This window comes from Quercus lobata, chromosome 9 (genome assembly GCF_001633185.2).
Source record: "Quercus lobata isolate SW786 chromosome 9, ValleyOak3.0 Primary Assembly, whole genome shotgun sequence".
Taxonomy (NCBI): Eukaryota; Viridiplantae; Streptophyta; class Magnoliopsida; order Fagales; family Fagaceae; genus Quercus; species Quercus lobata.
The window spans coordinates 19,801,091-19,821,989 of NC_044912.1; the positions used below are offsets into that span (position 1 = coordinate 19,801,091).

General features: G+C 35.9%; 1 protein-coding gene across 1 annotated transcript; it reads right to left on the reverse strand.

Moving 5' to 3' along the window:
* Positions 1-361: 361 nt before the first annotated feature.
* On the reverse strand, positions 362-16,798 carry LOC115962241 (8-amino-7-oxononanoate synthase-like). The gene is made up of 11 exons (XM_031081142.1): positions 16,522-16,798; positions 6,767-6,909; positions 6,533-6,640; positions 5,889-6,127; positions 5,761-5,802; positions 3,401-3,488; positions 2,913-3,046; positions 2,561-2,649; positions 1,444-1,594; positions 1,265-1,333; positions 362-609 (listed from the first exon to the last, which is right to left on the reverse strand). The coding sequence occupies exons 1-11, from the start codon at positions 16,796-16,798 to the stop codon at positions 483-485; spliced, it is 1,467 nt and encodes a 488-aa protein (XP_030937002.1). The 3' UTR covers positions 362-482.
* Between the last annotated feature and the right edge of the window lie 4,101 nt (positions 16,799-20,899).

The following is a 20,899-nucleotide window of genomic DNA, read 5'->3' on the forward strand; positions in this document are numbered from 1 at the left end:
AAGCCCAATTTCACAAAGTTAAATCATGGGGGATTTAATCCAAAGTGTTTAGACTTTGGTGCTGCACTTATCAAAAATTCAAAATCCACTGTCACATAATTATGATCCACTTCATACCCCCATTCAAGAAGTCTAGAAATTCCAATTTTCTTAACAATATTTCTCCTAACTTCTAGATAGCATGCTGTTATTCCATATGAAAATGATGTTATTATAAATTATAATCACACCTTAACATATTAGCATTTGTGAAAAATATTGTCCCTAATATTACTCTTTAGAATTTTCCCCAAGAAAACCACACAAAACACAGTTTTACAAATAAAAGCTTATAGCTGAAAAAAAATGAATTCATCCAGCTTAAGTTGCCCATAAGTATCTTAATCATTACTGTTTTAACAGAGCAAAGTTTAAAACATTCCAATCCTTCTTTTAAAAAGGATTTAATGCAATCTAGGATGGGGAGAAAGAGAATTGAAATACTACAACTTTGCACATTTATTTGAGTTTTGGATGCCAATATCTCTGAAAGCAATGCACTGTGAGAGTGTAGTGGTGAGCTTCTTCAAATCATCTGTTGTGTGTACCGCACTGAGAGTCACCCTAAGCCTAGAAGTAACAAAAGAAAAATAATTTAAAAAAATAAATTCGTGCATTTGACAAAACATCAAGCAATTCATATATGATAGAGAGTCAAATGAGAACAGAAACCCGAATATGACCATAATTGATGGCTTTGCTTTTGATTTCCAAACCGTGACCTGAAAATATCTTTTACTCCTATAGCCTTTCCGGAGGCATCTTGTACATATATTTATGTATATGCATTTTCAGTTTTCCACTATATACACTGATTTGACCTATCTTTTATATAATCAGTTTGTTAATAATTTGGCAGTTGGCACAACTGCATACACCCTAACTTGAGCAACCATTGACAATTCTAGTGAACAGAATAGATGGAGCATGTAAAAAGCACTAAGGGTCTAAGGTATGAATACATATTTGTATATATATACATGAAAGATATAATAAATAATTGCAATCCAATTTTTTCAGTGGCAACCAAAATTTCTAGTCCAAATTGGAAATACTATTCACAATATTTTCAGATTCATATAGCAATTAGTTGATGAGGGAGAGCAATAGCAGCAGATTCATAAGATTGAGTCACCAATAAATGTACAACTGAAACTAAAAAATCGCACGCACACATATACAAAGAGACAAAAGTATAATGAAGATTGAAGAGTACATAACAAACCTGCATGAGTTGGGTGGCACTGCTGGGGGTCTGACTGGGCTTACGTAGAAACCAGATGTCAACAAATGCCTGTTTTGAAATGATTAATTGACATATTCAGTAGTTGTTTGCAATGACCATAATGAAACAGAGAGGGGGGGGGGGGGGGGGGGGAGAGAGAGAGAGAGAGAGAGAGTGACCGGCTAGCTTGCAGTGCCTTTTCTTCACTCCCTACAATAAACGATATTATAGGACTTTTGATGGGGATTCCAGTAAGAGCGCGAAAGTCCTGCACCCTTTTCCAAATTTCCCTTCTACGCCATGTTTCCTTTTTCGCCACAATGACAGAAGCTACATGTGATACTCAAATTAACAAAGAAATTGTTTCACCAAGGAGGCAAGGAGGAAAAGGTGACAATTAGTTGATGCAAATAAGAATTAATTTTCTTATAGGAAGTATAGCATATAAAGATCACCCAATCTATGACATCATATTTTCTTCAGAAAATCACATAAACACACACACATACAAAAATAGCCCCTCAAAGGTTAACCCTCATAGAGTGGAAGTAGCAATTGAAGTGTGAAAGCATCAAAGCTTTGAATAGATTTAAGAATATTTAAAAAAAAAATGATATAATCGCAATTGTTATATGAGGTTTCTAAAAAAATCTCCTATAACATGAACATGTTAGGGAAGGTAAGAAATAACCCTAACTTCGTGAGATGTGATCAAAAAAAATATGAGTGAAGGAAATATCAGGCACAAATACAAGCATGCCAAATTTATGTAGTTCAGCCAGAAGTAGAGTTATGTCCATAGAGTTATTGCAGTTTCATTATAACAGCTACACGCACATAGCCCTCTCTAGCTAGAACCTAGGAAGCATGGACATGAACACGGTTACGGATACAACACAGCGACATGAGCAATTTCTAAAATAAAAATTAAACATGACATGACAGGTACGATACTGGTATGACACAGGTACGTCACCCCAAATAAAATGTCCTTGCTTTATAAGCCTAGAACTACATTTTAAGCATGTGAAATTACCATAGTGCGTCTAGGGCTTCTAATGTACTCTTAAATGCTCATAATACCCCAAGTAGTTCTACAGATGCCAACTTGCAATGTCAAACAATTAATGAATAGGATTTTAAGAACTCCACAGTAGAGTTATCATAAAAAATTATAGCAAATCCTAATCCGTACCAGAACCATGAACAATTGTCTATTAATAAACTATCAAACAAAAAAATGAGATTTAATGTTTCATCAAATGAGCCCCAACAAAACAGATTGCTAAGGTTTACCATGGGCAGCTGCAGCAATGGGGATCGGCATAGTAGTGGAAAATATAAAGGAGCGTCCCCTTGATTGTATGAGTTGCTTCCAACTTTTGCTGTTAATATATCATTCAGAAAATAGCATACCAAGTCAGACATATTTTCACATACAAGAAACAAAACATTCAAGGAATTCATTATATAAACTATAAAGGCTAGCTCTAGAAAATAAGAAAAATGGTTTGTTATGCTATGTCCAATACAATGGAAAGTCTTATATCCCCTAGAGTTGTCTAGATGAGCCCTACTTCTATTGATTTATTTTTATTCTTTTGGGTCAATACCACAAAGGAAGAATGCAGGACACTAGAACAATTACCTGCATGCTATGAATCCACCAATGCAGCCTGTGGCCTTACTTAAACTGCCAATGCATATGTCGACATCTCCTTCACAATTGAACTCCTCAGTTACTCCGCCCCCATTTTTACCACAAACTAATGTTCCATGAGCCTGAAAAGAACTCTCAACAACAGTAACTCTGTAATGCTCAAAGCATACACATGCATCAAAGTAGGTATACAGCAAGAAGCCATTTTTTCCTGTGCCATATTCGTATTAAGCCAAGGTGCAAGTTGGAAGTTAAAGAAGATGATGATGATGATGATGATGATGATGATAAATAAATAAATTTGATTGTCCAAAAATTGCTCAAGTCCATTATCTCTATGCCTTAGATGTCAAATAAATATCATAGACTTTACATTTAAGGGTAAACATCAATCCAAAGAGAGTACCATGTGGACAGGACAGGCTCCAAAGAACTTCTTTTGATTTCATAAGAATCAATATACAAAAGTGACTTACATCATCAATAACAAACAAAAACTGATGCTTTTTACGAAGCTTTGCAATTTCAACCATTGGTGCAAAGTCTCCATCCATACTAAACAAACTGCAATAAAAACATATTGAAGTCATCCATCAAAGTTAACAATGCACATGCACATACATACACATGTTTGAAACATTGGCTTCACAAATAATGAGGTCACAAGAAAGTTTAGAAGATAAACATAGATTATGTTAAGGTGCAGGCGCATTGAAATATAATATAATGAATGAATGCTAGAGGCTGTTATTCCATGTGACTGAAAATGAAATTGGAGACATGCGCCTCTACAAATAAAGGAGGCAGCATCATGTCAGATTTCCTATTTGACTTAAAATTAGGCAAGCCAGCATGGTATTTATACATAAATAGAGGTCATGCGTCGATTCAGTAGCTGTAATAACAGTCATTTAAAAAAGAGAAGGATAGTATGGCACGGTGTGTGTAAGGGGGAAAAAAAAATAAGGAAAGCTTTTCTTTTAGCCAAGAGACACACATAAAGTAATAAAAAAATTAGGGTTTTCTCTAGGAGAAGATTTTGGTAAAATCTCATTTTGGTGTTGGTTTCACTGAGTTCAAGATTGTGTGGTAAGACTATTTATTCCTAGAGGGGTCATATTCAACTGAAATTTAGAACATAGTAAATTTGAGCGTTATAATCTTTGTTTTATTATAATGCATTTATTTGGAGTTGGTCCCGTATTTTTTCCCTTATGTCTTCGGATCTTCTAACTTTCCCAAAGAAAAAATGTGGTTTGGGTCGAAGGAAGTGGGCAATTGGAATAAGCAAATAATGGTGAGAAATATAGCATAAGATTCAAACCTATTTACTAAGGGGTCAAAGTTTCTGGGTTGTGTTTATTCCTAGGATTGCTCTTGGGCTTTGAAAAAACTGCTGCAGCTGAGGGTTACTATTACGCAATTGTTGGAGTTCAGAGTGGGTGGTGAAAAATCTGTTTTCCTTTGGCATAATAGACGGCCTACCAAGGGACCTTTGTACCCTACTTTTGATCATAGAGCTATTTATGAAGCTGGAAGTAACATAGAGGCCATTATCTTCTGTCATGCTTAATGGTTATTGGTTTTGGTTCTCGGCTGGATCAAATAATATGGTTCTCTTTTAAAGTCAGGTGCCTTCAAGTTCATGGTAAAATGGATAAAATCTTATGGACAGATACATCAAATGGGGTATTCAATTGTATTTCTGCTTAGGAGGAGCTTAGAGCTAAGGACAGATATTTGAAAAGTGGATATTGGTCTGGTTTTCAGGTCACATTCCCAGACACGCTTTACCAGTTGATTGAATATTTGAGATCGAATTGCTACAAGGAAAGACTGGCTAAGTGGGGCTTCAATGGAGATCTACTGTGTCAGTTCTGCAAGAGTAGAAATGAGTCTAAAGAGCACCATTTTTTATCGCCCTTCCCTAGAAGAATTTTTCAGCCATTCTTAGAAGGCACTTGTATGACAAAAGGATGGGATGCTGGGAAATTGAAGTTCAGTAAGCTTCAGATAAGCTTTGTTGAAATCAAAAGAAGAGAATATGAAATTGATGTAGAGAGTGTAAATGAGATGAGAGCGGAACACGAGGATTACATAGTTCAGCCTGATAGTCTATGTCCACGAAGAAAGCCCTTAGCGGCTAAATCTTTACTATTAACTATTAAGCATTGTATGTTACAAAGAGCTCTAGTAGGGTATATATAAGGGATATGGTTAGCCCTACATGGGCTTACAATATATCCTCTTGGGCCATTACACATAAACTCATATCTATATCTTTAACAAGATTCATGGTGGTAATTTCAATAGCATCATTGCCAGGCTACTCTGTATAATATTTGGGGGGAAAGGGATGATAAAATTCATTGTGGAAAATGCATAAGTGAAAGAGAATTTTCTGAAAGTTATCATTAATGATGTCAGGAATAGATTGCAGTAAGAAGAAGATAAATAGAACTACTAAGAACAAATTGTTCTCATTGATTTTGGGTTTTAACTCTGCTTTGTTTTCAGGTTGCTGTGTTTTGACATAATAATCCTTATTGGTGTTCTAGTTTTTTCAGATTAGCCACTTGTTTCTGTTTGTTTGTGCTGTAACTTTTTTACTATGGAGTTGGACAAAAAAAAAATTGTTGATTATGATTCTCAATCCAATCCAAGATAGAAGTTTCTTAAATTCCTGTTTGAAAAATTAATAAATCAATAAAAGAGAAGAAAATTTAGAATTTCATAGAAAGTATTAAAACCATTAACTGTGTTTTGTTTTGTTTTCAACCACATGGAGCTTGTCAAACATGAAACCAAGCGTAACACTTACTATAACATGACTAACCTGTCAGTTACAACGGCTTTCCTCTTCAATTTGCATTTCAATCTGTCAAAACCAAAAATGCATTGCAATACTTAATATATATGCTTAACAATAAGGACACTGAAAGTTTAGGACTTGTGGAAACATACAATAGTGCATTAAGGTGAGACATGTCACAATGTCGATAGACGAACACTTCCACACTTTGTTGCCGCTCAGCAAGATAAATACCATCTACTATTGATGCATGATTTTGCGCATCAGAAAATATGGCAATCCTTTCTTCCTCTGAAGGTTTTCTGCCCACGGCCAGAAGAGAGGCAATACTTCCTATTGTTACCATCAATGCCATATTGGCTGCAAACCCTGTTGGACAGAGAAGGCAATCCTATGGCATAAATTTAAAACAAGAATGCATTAGTTTTCTGTTGAAATAGTCGGAAGGTCATACATGAATTACAAATTGTGATCAAAAGAATGCAACCTAAAGTACTAAACCTCCAAGGAAACACTGAGATCAACCACATGATTAATCTCTGTGGTTTCAACCAACCATATTACATATTGCAATTCCATACATAATCATCATCAATGGAACCAGATCAACATGAATGTAGAATTCCAACACTCTAGTTGAAATTATTTCACACCTCATGACAACATTTTAAGAATTCCTTAAATACTTTTGGGTTCTATTGCTGTGATCAATTCCGTTTATATAAGAACAAACACAAATAAAGAAAAAAATAAAACACATTAACAGCTAAAGGCATTATTGTAATACACCTTTTACCTCTTTCTTCTGTAGATCTGCCAAACTTGATTCTAGTTGCCTATGGTAATTAGTATAGCCGCAAATTAGAGCAGAACCCCTTGGGCCCATTCCATGTTCTTGGGCTGCCTGGTTTACAATAATGTTCATAATTGCTTAGGAGTGTGTTTAGAAAAAAGGAAAATTTTCATTTCAAAACAAAACTATGAATGTGGCAAAAGTGTACTTTGATAAAGTTAATATCATCAAGCACACCTTCACAGCAGCCCTTTTAATTGTTGGATGTGAGGTCAAGCCCAAATAATCATTTCCACAGAACAAAAGTAGCTTTTTGAACTGCTGAAGATGGGTTTCTTCTTCATTATCATTTACCTTATCGCTTGAGAATGTCTCCTCTCCTGCAATGATTGGTGTCAGTGTGAAATTGTGAATGATAAGAAGCTACGTTTTAGTTATATTCAAGGTTCAACAATGTCTTAGTACCAAGGTGGTCCCTAGAGAGTCCTGAGTAAAGAATAGAAATGGTAGTGGGGTAGAAATATACAGATCTTCTAGCTAGAACATCTTTCATGCACAATAGACACCATAAGAATACTTGGTGACAGCAACAGATATGACAAATTTGGTTATGGAAAAATTTTTAATAACAGATTCATCTCTGTTCTGCATAATAATTGATTTAATCTCAAACATTCTTGTTCACCATATTCTTCAATATCTTTTCCCCCAAAATTCACTCAAAACATTCTTGTCATTTATCATGCATCATTTACCAGCCAATATAACCATCCACACACCCCAAGAGCATTAGATATCCTCACAGCCATTCCATGATTGCCTTATCTCACCTGCCACCCTAGACAAAACATAAATGCAATTGGCACACAAGAGTTGCATGTAGGGCAAAATTAAGGAACAGTTCCTTAGAAGTTGTACCTTAAATTCTTCAATTAAATTCAACCACATGGCTGCATTGACCCATTTATGTTATAAATAATAATTAAATATTATTCAACTACATGATAGACTATACAAAGGAGGTCTATTTATAGGCAAATTTTAAAAATGAGGAGTAATTATTTAGTACTCCCAAGGTTTCATTATTTAGTATTCCTTTCTTTTACATGAATTATGGGCCCTATTAAGTAAATCATTCTAAGAATGCATGTGAGAGGAGGGAATACCACGTCAATGTACTTAGAGAGTACAAAAAAATTTTCCATTAGTGTAGTGCCTATACTTATATATGGGCTTGTCAGGTTTTGCTTTTGGAGGAGTTAAAAAGTGCTTCAAGGGGTTCAAGCTCTTTTGGCTGAAATTGCCAAACAGTTGGCAATTTTGCTTAAGAGCTTTAAGGCAGTCCTGAAACTGAAAACAAATTTAAGGCTAAAGCTGAAATTTTGAGCTTTTAGTTAAAAGCTCTATAATTCATCGTTCAAACTTTATAAATCCATTAACTTTATAAAGTACTGTAAGTTCAAAAACGTGTACAAAAACACCTTTGAACGTTTAGACCCCCAAATAACAACTTAATCAATTCAAGCAATATGTCAAACAACTAGTGTGCGGAAACTTAACATATGCTATCAAACGAAATTGATTAAATACTATCTAAGCCATAACAAAATAAAATCCACAGCAGATAATTTAAAGGCAAAGATAGAGGAAGGAAGATGCAAACACAAAGACAACACGCGATGTGTTATCGAAGAGGAAACCGAAGTCCTCGGCGAAAAACCTCTCCGTCGCCCTCCAAGCGGTAATCAATCCACTAGAAAATATAGTTGGGATACAAGGACAGCAATAGACCCTCCAAGCCTAATCTACCCAGTGCACCTAAGCCCTCCAAGCTTCTTGCTCCAACGAGGTTGCGCAGAACCTTTTTCTTTTCTAGCTTCCCGGATTCCGCTACTAGACCGTAGCATCAACCAATGAAGATTGGTTCCTTCCTAACTGCTTCCCAGAAATCCAAACAGCAGTCTCACAATGATGATGATGGTGAGAACCTGGTTTGGTATAAAGCCTCTCAAGGATTTGATAATGGAGAGGAAGAGAGTTGAGGAATTTGAAGAGATTCTAAGGTAGAGATTGTGGGTGAAACAATCTGGTTTTTCTTTAGGGTTTCTCTCTCAAAATTCTCTCTGGAAGCTCTCTTTCAATCGTGGGTAATAGGGGTATTTATACTGGAGTGGAGAGGAATGTGAAACGTCAGAATTCTACAAAACAGGGGTGGCTCGCGGCTTGACCTCGCGGCTTGACTAAGTCGCGAGATCCAGTCGCGAGATAACCGTATGGCCAGTTGTCCTGTTTTGTCCTGTAGTGCTCCAGCTAGCAGACTGTTCACCTTCCAGCATGCTTGGCACGTGAGGTTGCTTCTGGCGGCTTGAAGCCGCGAGTCACCCGCGAGACCCAGCCGCGACACTCTGTTTTCTTGCACACTCTTGAGCAAACTTCACTCTATCTCACTCACTACCCTTACATCAAACCCACCTAAATACAGGGTTACTAAATGCTGAATTACAAGCAAATTTGGCACGGAATAAAGCCAATAAGATGGTTGAATAAATTCAACCTTACAATCTCCCCCTTTGGCTATTCCGTGACAAAACCCTAAAACAGACTCTAGACTTAACATGTGAGTTGGGAACAGTTGAACAAAACTCACTCACACCTAACTCTAGAAGCTGTGAAGCACTTGAATCATATGAACATAATACTCCTGAAACACAACAATACACCATGATCATTGTAAGCAGAAAATTATAAAATGCATATGAAACAGGCAATATGTGATCAAGCAAAGATGGAGTTATGAAACAAACCATGGCTTGATCAACCAAGTGAACACCACAAGGTAGTGATCACAGTGCTCATTCACACTTGGAATGAACACAAGGACATACAAGTTAACAAGCACAAGGCAAGACACTTGTATGTTCAACACTCAACCAATGCATAACACACAAGGTATATGCATCTAGGAACAATCCTACAAGGGTACAAGAGTGACAGTACATAAACCAAAATGCATAACATTTAGATTAAAGTACTGATTTCAATATAGCATAAAGGCTGCATTAAGCAAGGTACATACCATAAAGCCTACAAATATGCATAAAAACATTACCCTAAAAGCTTACATAAGCACATGGGTACAAAACACAAACAGCCTGAATAACATCATCAAAATATATTGAAGTTTAAACCAAGAGTATATGATAAGAGTTAGAAACAACTATACACCAAAACACAGTGTATCAAACCCATAAACCACTAAAAGTACTTAAAACATGACTCCCCCTCAACACATTACTCCCCCTTAAGGGCTGCTCTTCTGCTTCTCAGTCCATCCTCAACAGAAACATCTCCCCCTTTTTGTCAGGAATGGCCAAATGGTTAGTGTTCAGGCTGAGTGGTGAAGCTGTCAAGTTTTGCAGACAAAACATCAATCTGATCCTGCATAGCTTTCATCCTCTCAGAGTGCTCAATCTGGACTTCTCTGATCCCATCAAGTCTTTCCAGAATGATTTGGAAAGCATCTGGAGGAGTATCTGAAGAAGTTGATGCTCTGGGTCTTTTGCCACTCCTCCTGGGTGTTGAGGTTGATGGATGCCCGGCTGCCTCTGCTTCAGTCTCCATTGGGACACCTTCTCCTTCATCACCTTCATCTTCTTCTCCTGGAAGTCTAACACTTATCCTTTTGCAGGTAAGCCTGTTAATTGCAGAAGGTGTGGACATGGGACTGATGTCTTGTGGGATAGGAACACCCTTCCTTCTAAAAATCCTCATAAGCAAACTGGGAAAGATCAGTTTTGGCCTAGAGGTTGTTCTTGTCTCATCCACAATGATGTCATATATGTGGGAACTTATGTCTATGAAGTTCTTTTCTTTGAGATCCATCAGAAAGATTGCTCTAGCACAATTGATGGTAGTCAACTTCTTAATGGGATAGAGGTTAAACATCATGATGATTGTTAGGCACCTCATGTCCACTGGAAAGGCAGTGGTATTCAAACATTTTCCTTCTCTCTGCCCACCTATCCTTTGTTGAACTGTTTCGATGGATACACTCCTATCCTTGTAGTTGATAAACTCCTCATCATCTAATCCTTCAAGTCCTAGTGCCTCATCTATGACATGAGCATCTACAATGAATTCTTTCCCTCTAACCCAGCAGCTTAACTCATTCTCCTTTATCACAGCATTTGAGTAAAATTCCCTAATCAGGGGTTCACAAACTACAGGGAAATCACTTAGAAGTTTTTCCCATCCTCTACCTTCAAAACAACTGGGGATAAAGGTTTGTCTTAAATCCTCCAAATCAACAAATCTCTCTTGAATAATTCCTGCACTCAAGAAGTTATCCCTGTATCTCTCAAAGTGATGAACTGACCTAAAAAGCTTAGAATCCATTTTCAACCTTTTGTCAGCCTTCTTCGTAGTAGTTTTCTTCTTAGGAGGTGAGGGAGCCATCTGTGATCAATCAGAAGAGGCCACAACAATACAGAGCAATATACGTGTAAAACAAGTTAGTCTCATGTAATTATCAAAGAGATATCATCCATACAACTGAACTTGAAGCATTTAAACACAGGCTATTTAGATCAATCACATGGAAAAGCAAGCCTAAGATAGGAAATACACATAACAGCATCAGATATAGAAACTAACTTAAAGGCAGTTATATGTCAATAAGACAAAAACTGAAAATGATATGACACATAAACAGTATTGTGAAGCACACATATGCTCCCAAAAGATTAACACAAAAGAGCAGGCATATTTAGCACATTAAACTCACAACCCCAAAAAAAAATTGAAACAACTCAACAGCTCAAAGATCAGTGAAAATCAAAGAATCACATAGCTAAGCACAGAATGAAGAGTAATAGTGAAACAACTAAGAACAAATCATATTCTAGCAGCAGCATTCGCAATCTAAGCGTGAACAAGGAGCAAATTCCGAAACACAAACCCATTTCTAAAACACAAATATATGCGAAAGATCAAAGGGAAAAACACAAAATCAAGTAGAAAAGAGTGGCAGAACAGAAACCCCATACCTGTGACTTGAAAATTTTGAGCTACAAGTATGCAACAATGGAGATTGGAAATGGGAGCACGGAGTGTTTGGGAGGGAGAAGATGAACAGTCACAAATATTCGAGGGAAAACTGAAACAAGTTTTAAAACTGCTCTTATTTCTGCAAAACACGCGTTTTTCGCGACTGGATTAAGTCGCCACACAGTCGCCAGCTCAAGTCGCCAAAACACACAAGACCAAAAATTTGAAAAATTTTTCTAAGTGTTTTTCGCGACTGGAAGTTCTACCCACGAGTGAGTCGCGAGCTGAGCCGCGAAAATCTCTGAGTAACCTCGCGACTGGACCTTCCACTCGCGAACAAGTCGCCAAAAATTACCCACGGAGACGCGACTGAGTCTCGCGACTTGACATACCCGCGACTGAGCCGCCAAAACAGGGCAAAACTGGATTTTTGAAATTTTCAGATTTTTCAAGCAAAATACTTTCCAAAAACACCTAAAATACTCAAAAATCTTTTTGTGCTTGAATTAACAAAGATTGAGCATGTGAAAACACATTTCATCAAGTACAATCACACAAATGAATATGGCATTTATTGAACATAAACTTGTGTGTTGTGTGTGGATATCAACAATGAGATAGTCCTTCGTCTAATGTGAAGCTTCAATGATCAATTCAACCAAGGCATACACAATTAGCACTAGATCATGTGACCCATCTCAATTATAGAAATATGTATATATGACCTCCCACATAAACTTGATAACATGATTTGGAGCTTTACATTTGACTCTACTTTCAATCATAACATTTGATCTTTTAGATCTTTTGAGTCAATCACCTCTCATTGTGAGAGTGATATTTGATATTTCACTTTAATGAATAAGCCTTTGGCTTTTTGAATAAACATTCACTTCAATATAAGGTCGCTTACCCTTTTTCCTAGTCAAATACTAGAATGTGCGACAGGCTTTTGCAGCTCAATATCTCTTTTCATTTGGAGATTTACATTTGGTGAGCTCTTTTTAACAAAACAAAAATAAAGAGTGGGAAGATATATAGACACAAGTCTATGCAAGTCTCAAGATCAACAAAACCATTCACTAATCATTCATGACAAGTTTGAAAATCTATTTACAACAATCACAAAGATTTCAAGATTTTTTCCACAGAGATATATGTGCATGAAAACAAGTAATGTTCGAAAATGCACAAAGCCATTAGCACAAAGGTACAAGGCAAAAGAAGTTTTGAGACAAAAGCTCAACAAAGTCAATCAAGCTTTTTGATTTTCTAATTTTTTTATGTGGTTTTTGGATTTTTGACACAATAAACAAAAAGATTGATACGACAAAATTAAACAAATTCACAAGTAGACAAGCAAACGATCAAAACAGCAAAAATAGCAAGCAAAACAAACAAACATAGTCACAAAGCATAGGAAGTATTAATGCATGGACATGTTGTAATGCTTATGCATGAGTACCCTTATTCACCCTCACGTCACTTGCGTTTGGGGTGATTTCCTTATAGGATTGGGTACGGGAGTTAGGGCTTTCAAACCTTCGTGAGAAGCTCTCCAAGCAGTTGGTGAATGCACCAATCATCTTCATCACGTTCATCATTCCGGGATCACCATTCTGATCTCTAGATTGATCTCCAGCCCAAATTCTCCTATCATTTCTAGGTCCTCCTGACCTTTGAGGAGTTGCACTATTCTTTGCTCTCAACTTTTGGCAATTCGGTCGAGTATGCCCTTGAAGTCCGCAATAGTGGCACACATAAGTTCCTCTAGGACCTCTTTGTGGTCGAGGACGTGACTTGGCACGAGATTCTGATCTGTCTGCAAACTGATTGCGAGGATTTAACATCCGTTGGTTCACCAAATTCTTCTTCTCCTCCACCTCGAGCTTCTCACCAGTAAGGTTAGCTACAACTGGAGCTTCAGCCTTTACAAACTTCACTCCTTTACTAACATTTCCAGACGAACTACCTCCTCCGGTATATCCCAATCCGGATTTGTCTGAGAAGCTCTTTTGAGATGAAATAACATCATCTAGCTTCTTGGTGGTAACCCTCTCTACTTTAGCATTAGCTTGCACAACCTCACTCTCAAGAAACCTTACTTTTGTGTAAGCTTCGGACAACTCTCCATTCAGAGTTTCTATCTCACACTTGGCCTCCCTATATCGGATTAGGAGACTTTTGTAGTCCTCCTCAGCCTTCTTCATTTTTCTCACAGCAGCCTTGGCCACCCTTGTGTATTCCCCGGACTTCTCCAAAAGTAAGTTATAATTCTCCTGAAGATTCGCGTTGCTTCCATCTACTTCAGCATCCGATTCTTCAACAATTCCTAGTGATTCATCATCACTATGTTCTCCAAGGTCTTGCACAAGCAGATTCAGTTCATCTGACGACTCAACATGAGCAATAGTCATAAAAGCTGAATAGTTCCCCTCTCCATCACAGCTCTCTTCAGACTCTGAGTCAGACGAATCCGAGTCACTCAAGGTCGTGGCATACACTTTACCTTTCGATTTCAAATAATTCGGACATTCCTTTTTGAAGTGTCCATGCCTGTTACATTCGAAACAAGTGACACCTTGTGTAGGTTGGGATTCTTTTCCATCTTTCCTTTTGAATTCCCTTTTCTCCCTTCCAGAACTTTGGAATTTTCTTTTATCATCAAATTTCCCATTATTTTTGAATTTCAAAAACTTTTTGAAATTTTTGACAAGGTATGCAACATCTTTGTCAACCACATCTTCTCCCGATGAGTCTTGATCTTCCACCTTCTCATTAATGGTCTTTAGAGCAAGAGATTTACTCTTCCGTTGATTGGGCAGCGACATCTCATAAGTCTGCAGAGAACCCACCAGCTCTTGCACTTTGATGTCATCGAGGTCCTTACTCTCTTCAATTGCTGTCACTTTAGCTCGAAAACTTTCCGGCAATGATCGAAGGATCTTTCTTACAATCTTCGAGTCCTCCGTTTTCTCCCCCAAGTTGAACTTGCTGACAACCACTTCATTTAACTTGCCATAGAAAGAGTCAAAAGACTCATCCTCACTCATTTTGAGCTCCTCAAACCGAGTGGTCAGCATTTGTAACTTGGTGTCTTTCACTTTCTTCGTGCCTTCATAGGTAGTTTCCAAAATCTCCCATGCTTCTTTGGCCACGGTAATATGAGAAATCCTGTGAAATTCATCTGGAGACACACCACAGAAAATAGCATTGAGTGCTTTACTGTTAGCATTAGATGCAGCAAGTGCTGCCTTATCCCATGTGGATTTTGTTGCCTCTGGTTTGGTCCAACCAATCTCAACAGCATCCCAAACGGATTCATCAATAGAACACAAAAAAGCTCTCATTCGAACCTTCCAAAAAGCATAATTACTACCATCAAAATATGGAGGTGCATTTAGGGATTGAGACCTATCCATCTCAAAAGGGAGTCAAGGATCACACAATGGTAATGAAACCAATATCAGTGTACCCGCTCTGATACCAATTGTAAGTTCAAAAACGTGTACAAAAACACCTTTGAACGTTTAGACCCCCAAATAACAACTTAATCAATTCAAGCAATATGTCAAACAACTAGTGTGCGGAAACTTAACATATGCTATCAAACGAAATTGATTAAATACTATCTAAGCCATAACAAAATAAAATCCACAGCAGATAATTTAAAGGCAAAGATAGAGGAAGGAAGATGCAAACACAAAGACAACACACGATGTGTTATCGAAGAGGAAACCGAAGTCCTCGGCGAAAAACCTCTCCGCCGCCCTCCAAGCGTAATCAATCCACTAGAAAATATAGTTGGGATACAAGGACAGCAATAGACCCTCCAAGCCTAATCTACCCAGTGCACCTAAGCCCTCCAAGCTTCTTGCTCCAACGAGGTTGCGCCGAACCTTTTTCTTTTCTAGCTTCCCGGATTCCGCTACTAGACCGTAGCATCAACCAATGAAGATTGGTTCCTTCCTAACTGCTTCCCAGAAATCCAAACAGCAGTCTCACAATGATGATGATGGTGAGAACCTGGTTTGGTATAAAGCCTCTCAAGGATTTGACAATGGAGAGGAAGAGAGTTGAGGAATTTGAAGAGATTCTAAGGTAGAGATTGTGGGTGAAACAATCTGGTTTTTCTTTAGGGTTTCTCTCTCAAAATTCTCTCTGGAAGCTCTCTTTCAATCGTGGGTAATAGGGGTATTTATACTGGAGTGGAGAGGAATGTGAAACGTCAGAATTCTACAAAACAGGGGTGGCTCGCGGCTTGACCTCGCGGCTTGACTAAGTCGCGAGATCCAGTCGCGAGATAACCGTATGGCCAGTTGTCCTGTTTTGTCCTGTAGTGCTCCAGCTAGCAGACTGTTCACCTTCCAGCATGCTTGGCACGTGAGGTTGCTTCTGGCGGCTTGAAGCCGCGAGTCACCCGCGAGACCCAGCCGCGACACTCTGTTTTCTTGCACACTCTTGAGCAAACTTCACTCTATCTCACTCACTACCCTTACATCAAACCCACCTAAATACAGGGTTACTAAATGCTGAATTACAAGCAAATTTGGTACGGAATAAAGCCAATAAGATGGTTGAATAAATTCAACCTTACAAGTACTATTCGCGTTAATTTACTAGACTCAAAATGCTAAATAGCTTTTGAGGCAAAACTCTATATTGGGTTTACAACCAAATGAGTGCTCTAACACACACACACACACACATATATACATAACAACATGGTCTTGGTTTTACAATGACACAGTAAGACATTTATACCATAGCTAGTAAAACAATCACCTTTATTATTACTTGCGTAGAAGAAAACAATTTGATTAAGTTCATAGTTCGAATAATCAGAGCATATTCAAATTTCAAACATTACTCCCCCAACGTTACAAAAACAAAACTCATGCATATAACAACAGGAATTGGAGTGAAAATTTAAAAAGCGTGCGTACCAGTACTAGGAAGGAAATGAATCAATCTCTGAAACGCTACTTCTGCAACTTGAACCTCCACTGCACACAGATCCCATGGCTGTATTTCGTTAAACACTTGGAAGCTGGCTTTTCCTTGTTGGGATAATGAGGAGCTTTGAGTTGTTTCATGATTTTCAATGCGTATTTGTTGTTGGTCATTGGGGTTGGAAAGATGAATGGTTCTTATAGGCAGTAGGTGTTTCAAAGATTCGAGCTTTGCAAGTGCCTCTTCGACCAAGTTGTCCCACGAGCTCATTGGTCTCCATTAGTGTATTGTGAATATACATACACAGAGAGAGAGAGAGAGAGAGAGAGAGGTTGTTAGAGACTTGTAGCGACCCAACATTTGTAACATCTTTAATGACATTTGCTATAGCGATTTGTTGACATAACTTTCACATAAACCATCACTCTTTTTTCTTTTTTTTCCTCACAATTGCACATGTCAAGTGTGACTAGAGATGTTGGTTTATTATACAAGAGAGAGAGAGAAAAAAAAAAAAAAAAAAGGATAAGCTTAAAAAAAACCAACATCTCTTCTCAAAAAAAAAAAAAAAATCCAAATAGAGGTGGACCCCGAAAGCACATGACTTACATTGATGGTAATTTTTCCTCTCTCTACCCTCAAAACAAACATAGTGTTACTGTGTTAGCTAGATTTGTATTCTATCATTTCCCACGTTAAACATGTCACCCTCTTCTCTAAGTCCAACAGACATCAAATAGAGGAGGATCCTCAATACCACATGGTTTATTATAATAATTGTATGTTTGGATGAACTTATTTTTATCAATTTATTTATTTTATTGTATAAAAGTATGGTTGTACCTTGATGGTATGGGCATGATTTTGCAAAATAAACCTTAATTAAACTTGATTTCCTGACATAACTCATTTTTACTTATATAAAAGTTTATAGAAAATACTTGCAATTTAAAAAAAAAAATGAGAAAATACTTACAAATTGATTTGACAACTAATGCGATTGGTGACACATTATTAACAGATTACTATTTTGTTTGCGTGAAATTAGGAGTATTACATGTATAAGTCTTATAAATTAATGTGTCAACTTTTAAACACAAAATATATATATATATATACATGAGCAAAATTATTTATTATATTGTTCAGTGACGGAGCTACCCTTGGACTCTAATTTTTTTTTTTTTAAATATTATTATATATATGTGTACTAATTTTTGCAATTTTGTTCTATAAAATTACATTTTATTTCCTTTTAACAATATCATTGATTATTTTAGGAGTAATGCTATATTCACAAAATTTTTTATAACATTTTCACAAACCATTTTGGTAGCAAATTCTTATTGGTTCGTATATGGACACATCATTCACATCATTTTTTTACTTACCAGTAATCACTTATCACATCAATAATTTATAAAAAACTTGTAGTTCTAGCATATTCCTCATTTTAGTGACCACTTTATAGATCTAAAGTTTAAAACAAAATATACAAGCCAAAAAAGAAAAGAAAAGAAAAGCTCAACAACAAAAATTACTAGTAAAACTAAAAACAAAATTAAGCTCAATTAACTAATTTTATCCAAAATAAATAACACTGCCCTTTAAAAAATTCTAAACAAAAATAGTTTTGTTCTTACCCAAAAAAAATAAAAATAAAAATAAATAAATAAAAAAACTCAGTAGCTAAGTAGCAAAATTAGATGTTGAAATCGTTGCACACACCCAACAGTAAAACTGCCCTCCCAAACTCAAAGTTCTGCGTTCGTCCCTGATATTGTTGATGTGGTATCAACTAAATTCATTTTTTTTTTCCCATTAAAAAAAAAAAAAACTACATCCATTTCTATAGCAATTTATAAATCTTTTTGTAGTAAAATTAGTATTGTCATTTGTCTTTTTTTAATAACAAACTATAGATGTTACCATTTCATCAATAAAAAGGGTTTACTTCTCCAAAAAAGAAAAAAAAAAATCAATAAAAATTTGATGGGTGATATTTGAAGAAATCTCCTTCAATCAAACCACTGTACTATTCACGTATGAAGGTGCTTTTTTAACTAGTGCATGCAATTGTAGCCATATTACATTTTCTTTTATATTTTGTATTTAAAAGTTGACACAGCATAGCGAATATATATTAAATATGTACTTTTTGTAACATAACTCAAAGTTTATTCATGTCTCCCTGCATAATTTCCTGAAAATGTGAGGATTATAAATCAAAAATACTGATAAGCAACTATAGCTTCTAATACAAGAAAGTTCCAGTCTACCATACAAGAAAGCGTTGGCATAGGCAGCACCTATTCCAGCATTCTAAAAAGCCCTGGTATAGGTCTTGAATCAATATAATTTAAAAGGACCTATGCCAGAGCTTTCAAAAGCACTAGTATAGGTCATTTTTAAAAAAAAAAAAAATTAGCACTTATAATGTACCTAAAATACATATTTTCCAATACCTATTTTATAATAACTGTAATGAACTACAATTCATATTTTCTAATAGCAAATACCATACCACATTAAACCAAGAAACTAAATATATTTAATAACACCATATCAATAATTACATCCCAAATGTCTAGAATTTTATACACAAAATAATACATCCCAAGTGTCTAGAATGTTATGAACAAAATAATACATTCTAAACAACTATGTACAATGTCTTACACAAAAGAATACATTCTAACTATATAGAATGTCCTGCACAAAAGAATACATTCTAATTGTCTAGAATGTTATAATAAAGTTATCAACTATGATGTGTACATATATATCAAAGTTTGAAACTTTATTATAAATATCAATATATCATAGTAACTACTCCAAAATAGGTGCCCAAAGTATCGACTACTGCATATCATCAAATGATAAGTGCTGAGCACTAGGAGATTGGATATCCACTCCAGAATCACCATCACCATCACCATCCTACGAATTAAGAAACACACAATGGATTAGTGTACTAAACAACAGAATTAGTAGTTGAACGACACAATATCACTAGTATTACTACCAAGTGCCACATTAGCAATTAAAACACACTCAAAATGATTGATTTCAGTTAAGCATATCAATTGGGTATTAGTCTCAATAAATTTCTCAAAAGGTGATTAGTAAGCAATTTATGCAAAAGATTCAATAAGTGATTACTTACAAATAACCTTGAAACAACCATCAATACAAAGAAAAGGAAAATGTTTTCCAAGCTCCTAGTCACAAAACCACAATACAGTTAATAACTAAAATATGCTAAAATGAGGATTTAATAAAAAACATAAAAAAATATTTACAAAAAAAATACTTGTGGGGTGACTTTAAATTCAAGGTAACTTCTAAAAACCAATAAATTTACCTTATTGTATTAATAAGCCTGAGTCTAAACTCTAAACAAGCTTTAATTTCATTCTTGGAATGAATGAGTTTACCTCACTTTGCTGCTTGCAATAATTCAGGGACATAATTTTGTTTTTCCTCTATTTGAGGTGGTTGTAATAATCAAGCGTTGTAAGACCGCCTGAATGATCAGTTAATTACTTGGTTGTTAAACCTTTTTTTTTTTTTTTTATACTTATAAACATGGGGTAATTACAAGAAAGTTTTGTTTTGGGATAATTTAAAGTGTCGGTTAAAAGACTTAAACTCAGGACATTAGATCATATGAACCTGAAAATTACTAGATTAACTCTATGGGTAACTTAGCTATTCCTATCTACTACACATAGATATTTTCTCTTTACAAGTTCTTGTCAAAATTTGGGCCACTACTTAGGCATATTGTCCTCTCTCTGATCACTAATTGACTTACAACTTTGGTATATTCCTACACTTCATTACAGCTCTTGATTCTCATCTTCAATCACACTACTAATCAATCTAGAAAGTCATAACACATCAAGCAAAATAGACCTGACCTGACATGACACCCTCCCACTAATAAATAAATAAACACTAATACAATCTAAATTAGACAATAAAAGAAGTAATTATAAATGATAAACAAAAAGAATCTTTATTACTATTATTTTTTGGTAAAATAACTAAAAAGAATCTTTATTTGGATAGAGCAGGTGACCAACAATATTTAGCAAACTGAAAAAGTTCTCCAAAGACATGGCCAACCAATTAACCCATTTGTAGCAAAATTCATCAGATCAAAACTCACCAATCACCTACACACACAAAAAAGCATCATATATTATCCAATAACCCATTAACTTCATAAATTATCCATAAACCATTTCTAAACAAAATTTCATCTGATAATTTTGCATCACAGAAACTTCATGACAACTCACCAATCACCATACAAACATGAACAAAAATGCACATACTTTGTATTCAAACTTCTTACCATAGACA